The sequence below is a fragment of the Cricetulus griseus genome, chromosome 5 (assembly GCF_003668045.3).
Source record: "Cricetulus griseus strain 17A/GY chromosome 5, alternate assembly CriGri-PICRH-1.0, whole genome shotgun sequence".
In the NCBI taxonomy this organism is placed as follows: Eukaryota; Metazoa; Chordata; class Mammalia; order Rodentia; family Cricetidae; genus Cricetulus; species Cricetulus griseus.
In genome coordinates, this window is record NC_048598.1 from 127,375,759 (window position 1) to 127,388,077 (window position 12,319).

Genomic DNA, 12,319 nt, shown 5'->3' on the forward strand with positions numbered 1-12,319 from the left:
GTAGTTAGGTACAACTGCTGCCTGTTTTCACATGGCAGAACACATGCCAGAAAGGGGCTGGAACCTTTACACAGACTACCTGCCCTTCCACCGTAGTGAGGCTACAACCTGTCTTCCTGGGACATCTTGACACAGAAGAGCGACAACTGGACTCACCAGGCTTCCCTGAAAGGACATCAGATCTTGAGCCACCTGCTCACGCAACTGTTTGAGTTTCTTCCCGATTACGTGGACCTTCTCTTCGGCTTCAATGTAGTCTTCTCCGTGCCCCTTAATGAGAAGGCTGGAGGCAATCTCCTGCAAGGAGCTGACTTGAGGCTGATGGTCTTCCAACTCCTTTCCCAGTTGCTGAAAGCAAAATGGTGCAAAAACAGTTGTCACCAGGGAGTGGAATGTAGCTTTCTTTGTCTGGGGATGAATGCTAGGTACTGCTCAACTCCAGAACTTTCTATGGTTCACTGATACCAGTCTCAAAATCCTTGCTTAGCTTAGCACTATTCAGAGAGCAGCTGAATAGGTTGTACCCCACCTGTTTTTAATTCCTTTTAACTCTAAAGATAATTTGATGTTGAGAAATTAGAGGGAACAAGTGATGGAGTGTGGTACGAAGACTAGGCCCTTATACACTAGGTCAGGGAAACAGAAGTCAGTAAGTCAAGAGCTAGTAGGTCAAGCTCACAGCTTAGATAATATGGAGGATGCACCAGGCTGATCACTTGCAATCATTAAGGGCTGTTTTCATGCTATGCTGCTACCTCCATTGAAATTAAAAGATGAAAATTGGTTTCAATCACATTTCGAGTCCTGACATGCAGACAGGACATTTGCACCCATGTAGAAAGTTCTCTTGGGCACTGTTACTGTAGGGAATGGAACTTAGTAAGGATTTTAGTATAAAATTCTTTTATAGCAGCGCCCAGCAATTTTTAAACACAAAACACTGAAAAAAAATCAAACTACATATAAGCTTATAGATAAAAATAAGTCTCTTTGCATACATGTGAGAATGTATTGGTTTCACCTTGGGCTTATTGGTGAAATAAATCTATAAAGATACAACTTAACTTCCAGAAATAAGTATTTTTACTATGAATATATAGACAACTCATGTTTCCCCCAAGTGAACAGTACAGTCAGACCTCTGTGTCCGATGGTCCGGCACCCACAGTCAACCAGCCATGGGTCAGAAAACATTCACAACTAAAGAATTACTGCTGTTCTGAACAAATAAATGCTTTCCTAGCTGCTATTCCCTAAGTGTGGCACAATACAAATTTATGTAGCATTTACATAATACATTTACTTTGTACTAAGCATTGTAAGTAATCAAGAGAGGATGTGTGTAGATTGTATGCAAATAACAAATGCAAAAACATGTACGTTTTTCCGAAGGGACTCAAGCACCCCCAAATCTGGGTATGTGCAGGAGTCTAAGATCACTCTCCTGTGGGTATCCAGGGATGAATGTATTAACAATGGGAAAAAAATTCTTCAGTGGGCTTGAACTCAAAAGTATTTTTAAAACTAAGTCCCTAAGTCCAGAATCTTAAAGGTGCTGCTCTGGCTCTTCACCTCTCTGTATGAACCCATGAGTCACAACCACCAACAGCACTGTGGTGCCCAGAACACTGGGGAAGTTTCCACCCATGGAAGGAGACAGTGGTTAGTGGTACTGTGGGAGAAACTTACCATCAGCTCTTTCTGACACTCCAGGAGGGCCTGGCGGTCTGCCTCTGGGCTGGTGACAAGTGCCTTCTGCCTTCGGCTCTCCACGCTTGCTAGCCACAGGAGCAAGTTGTGACTCAGCTGGTGGAAGTCCTTTAGGAACAACACTTGTCAGAGGGAGCCTGCTCTTTCATATCCACTAGTCACCTGCCTTTCTCATCTTAGCCAGCCTTATACACACCACATTGCTCAGTTCTAAAAATCAGCGTGAGAGGCAGGTGCTCGGTGATTCCCAGGTCTCAGAAGGGAACCCTGAGCATTAATGTGCTCTCCTCTTACAGGGCCAGGTCTCTGAATCTCTCAGACCAGAGGACAGAGAGAGGCAGTTTCCTTAATCCGGTGGCGTGTTTGCTGTGACCCTTACTTCCGTGGTGGGTGTGGGCTTGGGCAACAGACCTGGAAATCCTGGACAAGCACTGGGCCAATTTAATAGCACTAGAGGGAGGGGGGCTTTCTTTCTAACCTAAGCCAGCACCGGTGATGTAAAGTTATCTTTGACTCCTAGAACATGGGCCAGGCTGCTGCTGGGACAGGGCGTTGGGCTGAGTCAACATACCTGGCACTGCATGAGTGACTGTCGTAAGTCCCTTCTCCAGCTGTCCATCTCACCCTGGACCGTGTCCCAGGACAGGCTCAGCTGGTGGAGCCTATTTTGGAGTTCTGTGGATTCGGGGCTCTCACTTGGCAGAGACTCCCTGTGGCTCACGTTGACGGAGACCATTAAGGTCTTGTAGGTATCAAAGGCTTTTAATATCTCCTACCACCAAGGGAACAGACCCAGTTAGAGAAAAGAGGCTCATTTCCAATACCTGTAAGGACAGACCTTCTCCACACTGCTCCAAGCAGTGGCCACCAAGACGAGTGAGAACTTGCCTGTGAGTGGCTGGGAAGCGTCAGCTGAGGGGGCTGCCTTACAAGGTTAGTGAATCTGGCTGGCTGGCTGGGTCTGAGAGCACAGGCCTGCCTTCTCACTGACAGGCTCCACCAGGCATGAGGAGACTGCACTGACCTCCACAGTCCCTTTTCTGTCACTGGCTTAGGAACAGTTCTTGGTAGACTAAAAGTTTTCTAGATAAAGGCTATGTAGCTATTTTGCACTTGTCCCTAGCAACCCCAGGAATGCCACTCCTTTAAGAGTATATACACAATGGGAAAGCATACAACCCCAACACTCCTGAGCTTCAGGACCTCAGATGTATCTGCTCAGGGCACCTTCAAAATTCAGGGTTTAAGCTGCCCCTCCCCTGCACCCTGGGCTGCTGCTCCTGAGGCCGGGCTGATCATATGGGTAACAAATTCTAACTGTATCACAGGTAATTAAGTTGGGATTCCTCAGCCAGTGAGCCAGGAAGCCTCCAATGCCAGCCCTGTGTGAACTACCTCATATAGGTCAGCAGGGTTGGTTTTATGCTGCCTCAAACTGGCTACCAGCTCCTCAAGAATCTAAAGTCCAGATCTTTCCAGCCCCTAGGGTCTGAGCCACATCTCCGCAGAGCTCTTCTGGGCTTGGCAATTATCTGTAGATTCTCTCCCATGTGCAAAGAGAAGCCTGCATCTCCGTCCTCACTGAAGTAAAAGCCACTGACCTCTACACACGTTACCCGCATGCTGCCAGCTACACCAAACCCAGGTCTGACCTGTGTGCTCAGCACCACAGCCCAAGCTCTGCCTGCTCTAGTTTCCTACCCCCACCCCCACGGCTCCCACTCACTTGCAGTCTCTTCACTCTGAGTGCTATTTCCTGGATATCGGAGGGAGGCTCTGCCAGCCTCAGGGCTTCCAGCTCTGCTTCAGTTTTTTCAAGCCAAGCGGTGATGTTGCCGATGTCAGAATTCAGCTGCTGCACGTTCCCTTTTATTCTGAGTTTCCCGTGAAGCTCTTGCGCCTGAATCAGCTCCCATCTGTCGAAGGCACCTGGAACCCAAAGCTGCCAATTAAAGCAAGCAGTAAAGCGAGCAGATGTTCTCAGCTGTGAGAGGTCAGGATGGCAAAAGTGAGTCCAGGATGCTCCCTGAAGGAGGATCAGGGCCAGGGAGCTCTCTTTTGGAATCTCTGAGTTCAGATTCAAGGCCCAGCCCCTCAACTCCCACAAAGGCTAGAAGGAGGTGGGGACAGAGGGTGAGGAAAGCCAACCTGTGGCCAATAGGTCTTCTGGCCTCTAGCTCATCATTTCAGGTGCTATTGCTGTTTTGATTCACAAATGACCAGGACAGTGTGGTCACCTCTACTTCATGTTTAGCTCAGCAACTACTCTGGTAACTACTGGACTAGTCTTATGAAGCAGCTGAGACAGTGTTAGTTTCTGCCTTTCAAGAAGTCATTAAAACATGCATTTCATAGCCAGGTGATTATAGTTCACACTGTTAATCCCAGCACTTTTTTTTAGGAGGCAGAGGCAGGCGGATCTCTGAGGCCAGCTTGGTCTACAGAACAAGTTCGTAGATAGCCAGTGCTACACAGAGAAACCTTGTCTCAAACAAAACAAAATATGCACTTCATCTTTTGGGGAACCTTTTGTCACTCACTGTATAAAGAAAAGTTTCCAAAGGACCAGGGCCACAGCTTTGCCTACCAACTCTAACCCCAGCACCACAAAGGGAAAAAAAAAATCAATTTAAAGAGAGATGCAGAGAGATTCATTTATAAACACAAATTGGCTTATTTTGAAATAACAGAGATTATTGTGGGATAGGTTCAGCAGTCTTGATGAATTATGTCATTGCTTGATCTCTAATTAATGTTCTATCAAGTAATATGTTGAAGTAAACATCTGGCTAGGCCCAGATCCCAAGCTCTGTATCTCCTAAGGGATCCCAGTTTTGGTACCTGGCTGCTGTCCAGTTAGTGTGTCCAGCTGTTCATCTTCCTGCTGGGAGCTGCCCTTTGAGCCTCTCGGGCCTTCTTTGCCATCATCAGTGCCTTGATGTAATAACAACTTCACCTGGAACAAGCCAATTTTTAGGTTATATCTCTAAAATCAAAAGGGAGCTAAAGAACATCTGGGTTCATATGAACAGTAAAGAAATAGAGACATGGGATAAGTGACAGGTGCATAGTTGCACAGAAGATTTGTAAGCAAGTGGAGCTGAGGGCAGAAAGCAACCCTCGGTAACGCCCAGGAGGTGTGTCAGTGATGGGGGGTAAAATGACCTGTTTAATCTGCATCCTTCTTAAGGGTCTCCACACAAACTATGGCAAAAGATCACTGATCTTACGAGACAGCTCCTATGGTGGCTCTTTGACACCCTCACCGTGTTTTACAAAATCTCCTAGCCCTCCACATCACCAGGTTGAGGTGTTGGGCATTTTCCTCTCTGTGAATAGGAAATTCGGGGTCCTCCACCTCTCTGGGTCATTCATTATCTAGCATCTATCCTTCAACGTACACAGTGACTCTTCTGCTCCCACAGAGCTGAGCGGCCTGTTATGAGGGATCTTTCCAAAAATAAACAAATCCCTTTTAGAAAAGCGGTGCTTTCTCCGGGTTATGTCTATATGGCCTCTTGGTGTGGAATGGGGAAAAGGAGACTTCCGGCCTCTGGTAACTCATGTGGCTTCACATCAAGTGGAAAGGCTGAGCTGTTGAAATTGGCCAGGTGAGGAACACAGGCCTAATGCCTGGAAGGAGTCTCGAAAGCATGGGGTAGGGAGAGGGTTCCGGGCTGGGTGTGGTCTCCTTCCCCAGTCTTAGGCTGTAGCACAGATGGAGAGAGTAAAAGTGACAGCTGTCTGCTAAGCAAGAGGACGAGTTCTGAAGTGGGCACAGCCAAGTCTGTATCTGATTTGACCAGTTAAAGGCAGAACTGTCTCCAATTACTTAGTTAACAGTCACCTCCCCAACCCAGACACAGAGGGCACTTTGGCTAAACACACTTCCACTGCTGCTGGCTTCTCTGAAAGATGCATGTGGCGTTATTATGCAAGCAATGTTTTAACCCCAACTCCCTCATTGTTAATGCTTTACAGCTAACCTTTACCCTTGTGCTGTCTCCAGCTGCTGCCCCACCGGAGCATACCACGAACTCATGCAACTAATAGGCACAGGCTCATTGTTATAAAAAGCACCCCACTACTGTATTAATAAGGGCCACCATTCCAAGGGCCTCCTCCCTGTACACACATCAATCCTACTGTACGAGGCAGGTCTATCAGGTGAGGAAGGCTTACAGAGCACTATATGCCTCACTATCATGGCCAGGGAACCAAATCCACACCCTCAACACCACCAAGTCAGATAATGAAGCCCCCTTTTTTTCTGATGTGCAGTCAGAAAGCAAATATAGCAAGGATTTGAGAGCCAAGAGGCATCTCAGGAAGGCTCTGTGATTTATATGGATAATTGCCCCCAATGGAACTAGTTCTCTTGTCACGTCACTATCAGCACACACAAATTTGGGGGCCGGAAACCTTTTTTTTAAATCTAGTCCATTTCCTGGGTTCTAGAGTGAAGCATGGGTATCTTAGCAGAGGGCTCTGCTCTTTGGGTGGTGCTAGGAACTGAAGTCAGGACAAGTTAGGCAAGCTCTACCACTGACATCTCCTTCCTGAAGTTCCCTCAGAAGAGATGCCGCCACTGTGAGCAAAACAGTTCAAAAAATGAGATTGGAAATGCATGCATGTGCCTGGGCTCCATTCCCGGCAGGTCAAGACTTACATAGGCCGGTTTGTAAGGGGTGCTGGCATCTGAGGGGACTGGTGTTACAGTCCCGTCACCTTCCATTGCTTTGTAGTGATGCTTGGGATGGGAAGGGTTCTCAGGAACATGCCATGGATGGCTCTCAGAAATGGATTTACCTGAAACAAAGTGTCACACTAGTTAGGGTCTACTCTCCAACCAAAGGGTTCTTATTTAGTGACATAAACATGGTCACAGGTGACATGGCATCAGGTTATAATATCAAAATGAGTTTTGCAGCTTTCCTTGCAAAGCATGCATGTTTGCAAAATGTCAGTATGTCTTGGGAGGAAATGAAATGAGTCATGCAACTGAGCGACATTGCACCTTCACGAGATGGGACCACAGCGGAGCACAACGGACATATGATTTGCTGCGGGATGAAAAGCATTCCGGGTGGGGCTGGAGTCTACACTGGCAGGGGGCCCTGGGCAGTAAGGCCAGGTCTAGGGGCCAAGAGGCTAGAAGGCCTCTGAGGAGTGAGGGCAAGAGCGACTGTGAAGTTGGGCTTAAGGACCGCTGATAGACCTCTATCACCACTAAAGATGGGGGCAGGGTTGGGGGTAGGACTAGAGCTGCAAATCAAGGAAAGGTTTTTTTTTTTTTTCTTCCTGCTGTGGCAAAGGCAACAGTCTTTTCTACCCCCAGCCACCCATCTCGGGAAATCACCAGAAGCAAGGAAATAGTTTGAAACCAAGCCACCATGAAGAAAGCTTGGCCTATGCCAAAGGACTCAAGTTAGGTGGAGGAAAAAAAAATAACAAAAGGCACCGAGACAAAAAGTCTTTCTGCGGGCCTAGAAGTGGGTGGGGGTGGGGGGGAAGGGTGTTGAGACCACTCTGGTACAGGGTTGGATCTTATAAGGGAGCACGCAGGCATGGGTGAGTATAGCAGTGTAAATACACCATGACGCGAGGACCAAGGCGCATGGTGTCCACAGAAGGCACAGGTCAGACATGACACGGGAGCAAGGTTTAGGATGCAGTATGTGCCATGGGATGCGGCCATGTTGAGACACATGCACGGGCAAGGGGCCTACCAGAAGATGCTTTCAAAGATTTTGTGGTCATTTTAAGATATGCCTCAGGATTTTCAGGGATTTCTACATCTGAAAAAGAATAATGTCATTGTCCTCACCGGAGGTGCCTGTGGAGTAATGCCTAGGTAGTAAGTCAACACAGCAGTGACACTGCCAGTTGGGAGGAGGGGGTTAATGACTCTCTCTTTTATTAAAAGAATTTTCAAAAACCAGAAAGAATTGTTTTCACCAGTCAACTCCTGTTCATTGTGGTGGCAGGTTAGGGGCACATATGGCAAGAAGAGCCAAACCCAACTTGCTGATAAGCTTTGATAAACGCCATAAAAATCAATTGATGAGTCTCCCATTGGTTGGACTCATTAGTGAACAACACTAAAATCAGAATATGAATTTCATCCCGCCTGTAATAGTAGTGAGCTAATTCTCAGGTGAGGAAAAAGGTGGGCAGGACAGAAACCAGAAAGCCACAAGCCTGCACCGGCCACAAGCTGGACTCTGGATCACTGAGAACTCGCTGTGTTGCCATGGTGCTAGAAATACAGCCAAATGGGTCAGGTTCACAGGCTTTGGGAAAGTGCCTTTACCTGACAGTGCGCTGTAGAATGGACCCTCCTCGTCGTCTTCGTGAGAAGATGATCCCCCCACATCACCTGTGTGATCCCACTCCAGGGGGATAGAGTCCACACTGACGGGGGTCTCACAGCCAGACCGCTCATGTCCCGGGGGCACAAGGTGACACAGTGACTGGGGACATGATGACTCCTCCATCTCTCTCCTCTTACGCCAAGAGTCAGCCTGGATCTCTCTCGGGTCTTCTATGTCTGTTTCAGTCTCAGAGGCTTCCTTTTCATCTTCTAAGCTCTAAATGGAGAGTGCCCAGGTTTTAGGATGAACTAATTTAAAAAAGGCAGCTGCAAAAAAGCTTTGTCTAGCAGTTCTGAAACTGGCTGGCATTAACGTTGCCACACATGTGACCTACAGAATCCTGGGAACCCAAGTGAAAACAGGGCACCGTATGCTGAGTGACTCCAATCCCAGAGCTCCTACTGGAGGCAGAATTCCTGGATATTCATTTGCCAGTTTGACATATACAGCACGGTCTGGTGTATATAGCATCAAACTAGCTGGGAGGTGAGGATCAACAACCGAAGTCGTCCTCTGATCTCTGTGTGTGCTTCATGGTACACTTGTACAACCCCCTCACACACAAATACGCACGCACGCACGCACGCACACACACACACACACCATTTCTACAAAGTTCTCAGGCCTTATATATGGCTATCCAACTTGCAACAATCCACAATGGGGCCTGGAATCTGAATTTTAAGAAAAATCTAGGTTTTTTATTTTTCTTAGCATAAAATAAAATAAATAATAATAATGTTGAGCATCTAACCTAAGTAAGTTTATCTAGAGGAGAAGGAAGCAATGGCCAAAGTGTCATCATGGCTGATAGAATCACATGCTCTAGTTTGTTCTGTGTGGGGTGTGTGTGTGTGTGTGTGTGTGTGTGTGTTTGCAGGTGCATGTATACATGTGTACATCTATGTGGACGTATGTGTATGAAGGTCAATACTAGGTGCTGTGATAGTTAATTTTGATGGTCAACCTGATGAGATTTAGATGCACCATAGAAACACATGTTTGGGCATGACTGTGAGCTATTTCGAAGATTAGGGTGAGGTGGGAATACCTACCCTAAATGCGGGCAGACACCATTCCGTGGGCTGGGGTCCCAGATGGTTGAATAAAAAGGAAAAAGTGAGCTGAATACCAGCATTAATCACTGGCTGTGTCCTAATTGGGTACACGTGACTACCATGTGACTTCTCTGCCATGATGGAGAGCTAAAAGAAGCCTTCTTCCTGGACTTGCTTTCATCAGGTATTTTGTGGCTGCAGCAAGACAAGCTAATACAGGTGTCTTCCTCAACTGCACTCCATTTCCTCAGTGGAACCTGGAGCTGGCTGATTCAATGAGACCAGCTGGCCAGGAAGCTCCAGGGTCCTCCCGAATCTTTGTCTCTTCCAGCACAGGGTAACAGGTGCCCAATGCTGTACCCAGCTTTTTATGTGGGTGCTAGGGATCCAAACTCAGATCCTTATGCTTAATACAGCAAGCACTTTACCAACTGTCATCTCTCCAGCCTCCATGTGTCCTATTTTTATTGTCAGGTTTCATAGAGTTTCTATTCCGCTTACATTATAGTGCTCTATAGAGAAAACTGTAAGCAAGTACATTTAACAAGGAGGGCTTTGTGGAGACTTTCCGAGGCCACACAACTACATTTGAAGTCTGCCGGTTGGAGCACACACAAAAGAAACCTAGCCTGTCACGGTGGCCAGTAAGATGGAAATGTAGAATGAGAGCCTTAACTCCATGTGAACTTCCTGCACCTCTCTGAGTTCAGGGAAACATCAGGTCACTTCGGAAAGCTGGTACATCTGACACTTTAAAGGCAGGAACAGAGCATCAGGGAGGCAAAGGCATCGAAAGTTCCCAGATGTGAGAGGAAAGGGCAATTTCCAAGTAGCTAAAGCCTATCATCCAAGCTAGACAACTTCTAGTGAGTTCAAGGGGATGCTGATACTGACCAGAAAAGCCCTGTACTAAGGATTATGAGGGCAGGGGAAAGGAACATGAATTCCTAAGTACCGTCCTTCCCATTGCTAAGTAACGATAGCTCTAAATCATTAAGAGTGAAAAAAAAAAAAAACTACACAAAACAAAAAACCCAATGCCATTTTTGTTCCTATTTCTGTTGATCGTGGCACCATTTTTAAAAATTAGCTTCTCAGTCATCATATGGAAAGAGAACTTTCTAGAGCACTATCATTAAACAGCTCTGAAAAGCATGGCGGCTGCTGCTGTATCACAAGGCTGCTGCAGGTGTGAGGCAGCTCACCTTCAGAGGTACGATGCCACACTGCCCTACAACCTGTAACGCTAGAGCATACACTTTTCCAGCAGAGGGCCCCGAGGCTGGCATGACACAGCTCTGAAAAGAAAGGCACTCTTAGATTTCCTCTTATTCAGCAACACAGTTCAAAACTCAACAGTTAAAACTCTCATTCACTAGAGAAAGAAAAGAGAAATACAGAGGGGGAAAAAAATCCCCCTGGGGACTGGAGAGATGGCTCAGTGGTTAACAGTACTTATTGCTCTTGTAGAGAACCTGAGTTCAATGCCTAGCTGCCATGTCAGGCAGATCACAACTGCCTGTAATTTCAGCACCAAGAGATCTGACACCCTAATCTGGCCTCTAGGGTGTTACCTAATGTTTTCCTATGGAGACTGAAATATTCCATCCTATAGGCAAGTTCTTTAACAGGAAGGCACACAACTCAAAATGGCTTCAAGAAGTCCCTGAAACTGGTAAGATTCACTAGGCCCCTCCCTCAGATGGAAGGAAGCTGAGCTGCCAAGAGGACCCAGAGAAGCCAAGCTTTGAGGAAGATTCTTGAGACCATAGCAGCTTCCTGGAAGAAGCAGGGACCAGTTGAGCTGCCTGGGAGAGGTTTAGATGAACTAATGCACTTGGAAAGGACACTTTCCAACCTGTTGAGTTGCCTGCAGGCTGTGCAGTGTAGTCCAGGTTCCCAGCTTTTCTGAGCTGTCAGCCATGATGGGCTGGGCGTTGGTGACGCCGCTGTCCTTGAGTCATTTCTGCTCCTATAAGTAACCCCTCACCCATACTCCTGTAAGCAACCCTGATAAAACCCACTGGTTCCCCAGGTTGGACTTTGGTGGTATCTGAATTGTGGGTTTCCTATGTGGGGTAAGTAGATGTGTGTGCTGTGTCTCCCAAGGAGAAGCTTTGTCACACAACACAGGGCACCTACACTCATGTGCACAAATTCACACATAACTTAAAAAAAAATCTAAAAAACAAACAAAACCAAACCCTTAAAACATTAACTTCAGGCTGGAGAGATGGCTCAGAGGTTAAGAGCACTGGCCGCTCTTCCAGAGGTCCTGAGTTCAATTCCCAGAAACCACATGGTGGCTTCACAACCATCTACAATGAGATCTGGTGCCCTCTTCTGGTATGCAGATATATATGGAAGCAGAATGTTGTATACATAATAAAATCTTTAAAAACAAAACAAAACAAAAACATTAACTTCTCAGCTATCAGAGTCATACAAAGATGATAGAGTGGCGGCGGGGGGGGGGGTAAGATTCAGCACAAAACTAGCCCATTAGCAAATCCACCATGATTGGATGGGGAAAGCTCCAGAGAGCCATCTCCACCCCCTGGACCATGGTTGAATGCAGCCCTTCCTCTTAACCATAAGAAGTAAATCATGAGGCCTGGTACCAGGTAACCTTCCTGACTCTTCAAACATCCAGTATGGTGTGCTCACTGAGCAGCTGGGAGCACTGGTCAGTGGGGTCACCCTTACCGGGGCATGGGAGGTCAGCCGCCGATGGAAGCGAGACACTCTGCCGAAAACCTCCTGACAGTAGCGGTGCAGCTCCTCCAGCTCATCTTCGATCAGCACGGCATCCAGGGGCTCACTCTTCTGAATGAGCTGCTCCCCGAAGACGATGAGCTGGTCGATCTTGTTGGTGTTTAGTGTGATTTCCTGTTGGAAGCCCTGTTTGGGAGATAAGTTGGAACTTTCAGGAGAGCCTCTTTCCTGGTGTGTCTAGTGTCTATTTCATACTTGACAGGGGGAGGAAGCATTAGATGTCATTACGGTTTTGTCCCTTTTCCCTTTCTGTTTTGTACCCAGTACCATCGCATCTGCTTTTGAGGCACGGACAGTGACAATCTAACAATTTAAAACAATTATATACTTTTTTCAATTAAAAAAAAATTCTAAGTTTAACCCAGATGGATATTCATCATTATGGGTACGGGGAGAGACTTT

The 12,319-nt window shown here is 46.9% G+C and overlaps 2 protein-coding genes across 17 annotated transcripts in view; one reads left to right on the top strand and one right to left on the bottom strand.

Annotated features, from left to right (window-relative positions):
- The window catches only part of Esr2 (estrogen receptor 2), a 102,768-nt gene that overhangs the window by 72,131 nt on the left and 18,318 nt on the right, over positions 1-12,319 (top strand). Inside the window, exon 10 of one of the 3 annotated variants that reach the window (XM_027418283.2) lies at positions 97-231. The exons of the other annotated variants lie outside the window; for them this stretch is intronic. Coding sequence (XP_027274084.1) covers positions 97-130 — 34 coding nt within the window. The 3' untranslated portion in view covers positions 131-231. Of the gene's footprint in view, positions 1-96; positions 232-12,319 lie in introns of those variants that run through there. 3 annotated transcript variants of the gene reach the window in all.
- Positions 1-12,319, bottom strand: part of Syne2 (spectrin repeat containing nuclear envelope protein 2) — a 289,785-nt gene that overhangs the window by 2,584 nt on the left and 274,882 nt on the right. For 12 of the 14 annotated variants that reach the window (XR_004770080.1, XR_004770079.1, XM_027418272.2 and 9 more), the window contains 9 exons: positions 11,849-12,043; positions 8,024-8,300; positions 7,440-7,508; positions 6,380-6,519; positions 4,552-4,666; positions 3,437-3,639; positions 2,282-2,482; positions 1,690-1,818; positions 157-348 (listed from right to left, as the gene is read on the bottom strand). Coding sequence is in view for 12 of the 14 variants with exons in the window: in XM_027418272.2 (XP_027274073.1) it covers positions 157-348; positions 1,690-1,818; positions 2,282-2,482; positions 3,437-3,639; positions 4,552-4,666; positions 6,380-6,519; positions 7,440-7,508; positions 8,024-8,300; positions 11,849-12,043 (1,521 nt within the window). In the remaining 2 variants the exon portion in view is untranslated. The remainder of the gene's footprint in view (positions 1-156; positions 349-1,689; positions 1,819-2,281; positions 2,483-3,436; positions 3,640-4,551; positions 4,667-6,379; positions 6,520-7,439; positions 7,509-8,023; positions 8,301-11,848; positions 12,044-12,319) is intronic. The other 2 variants (XM_027418275.2, XM_027418276.2) reach the window with 1 other exon arrangement.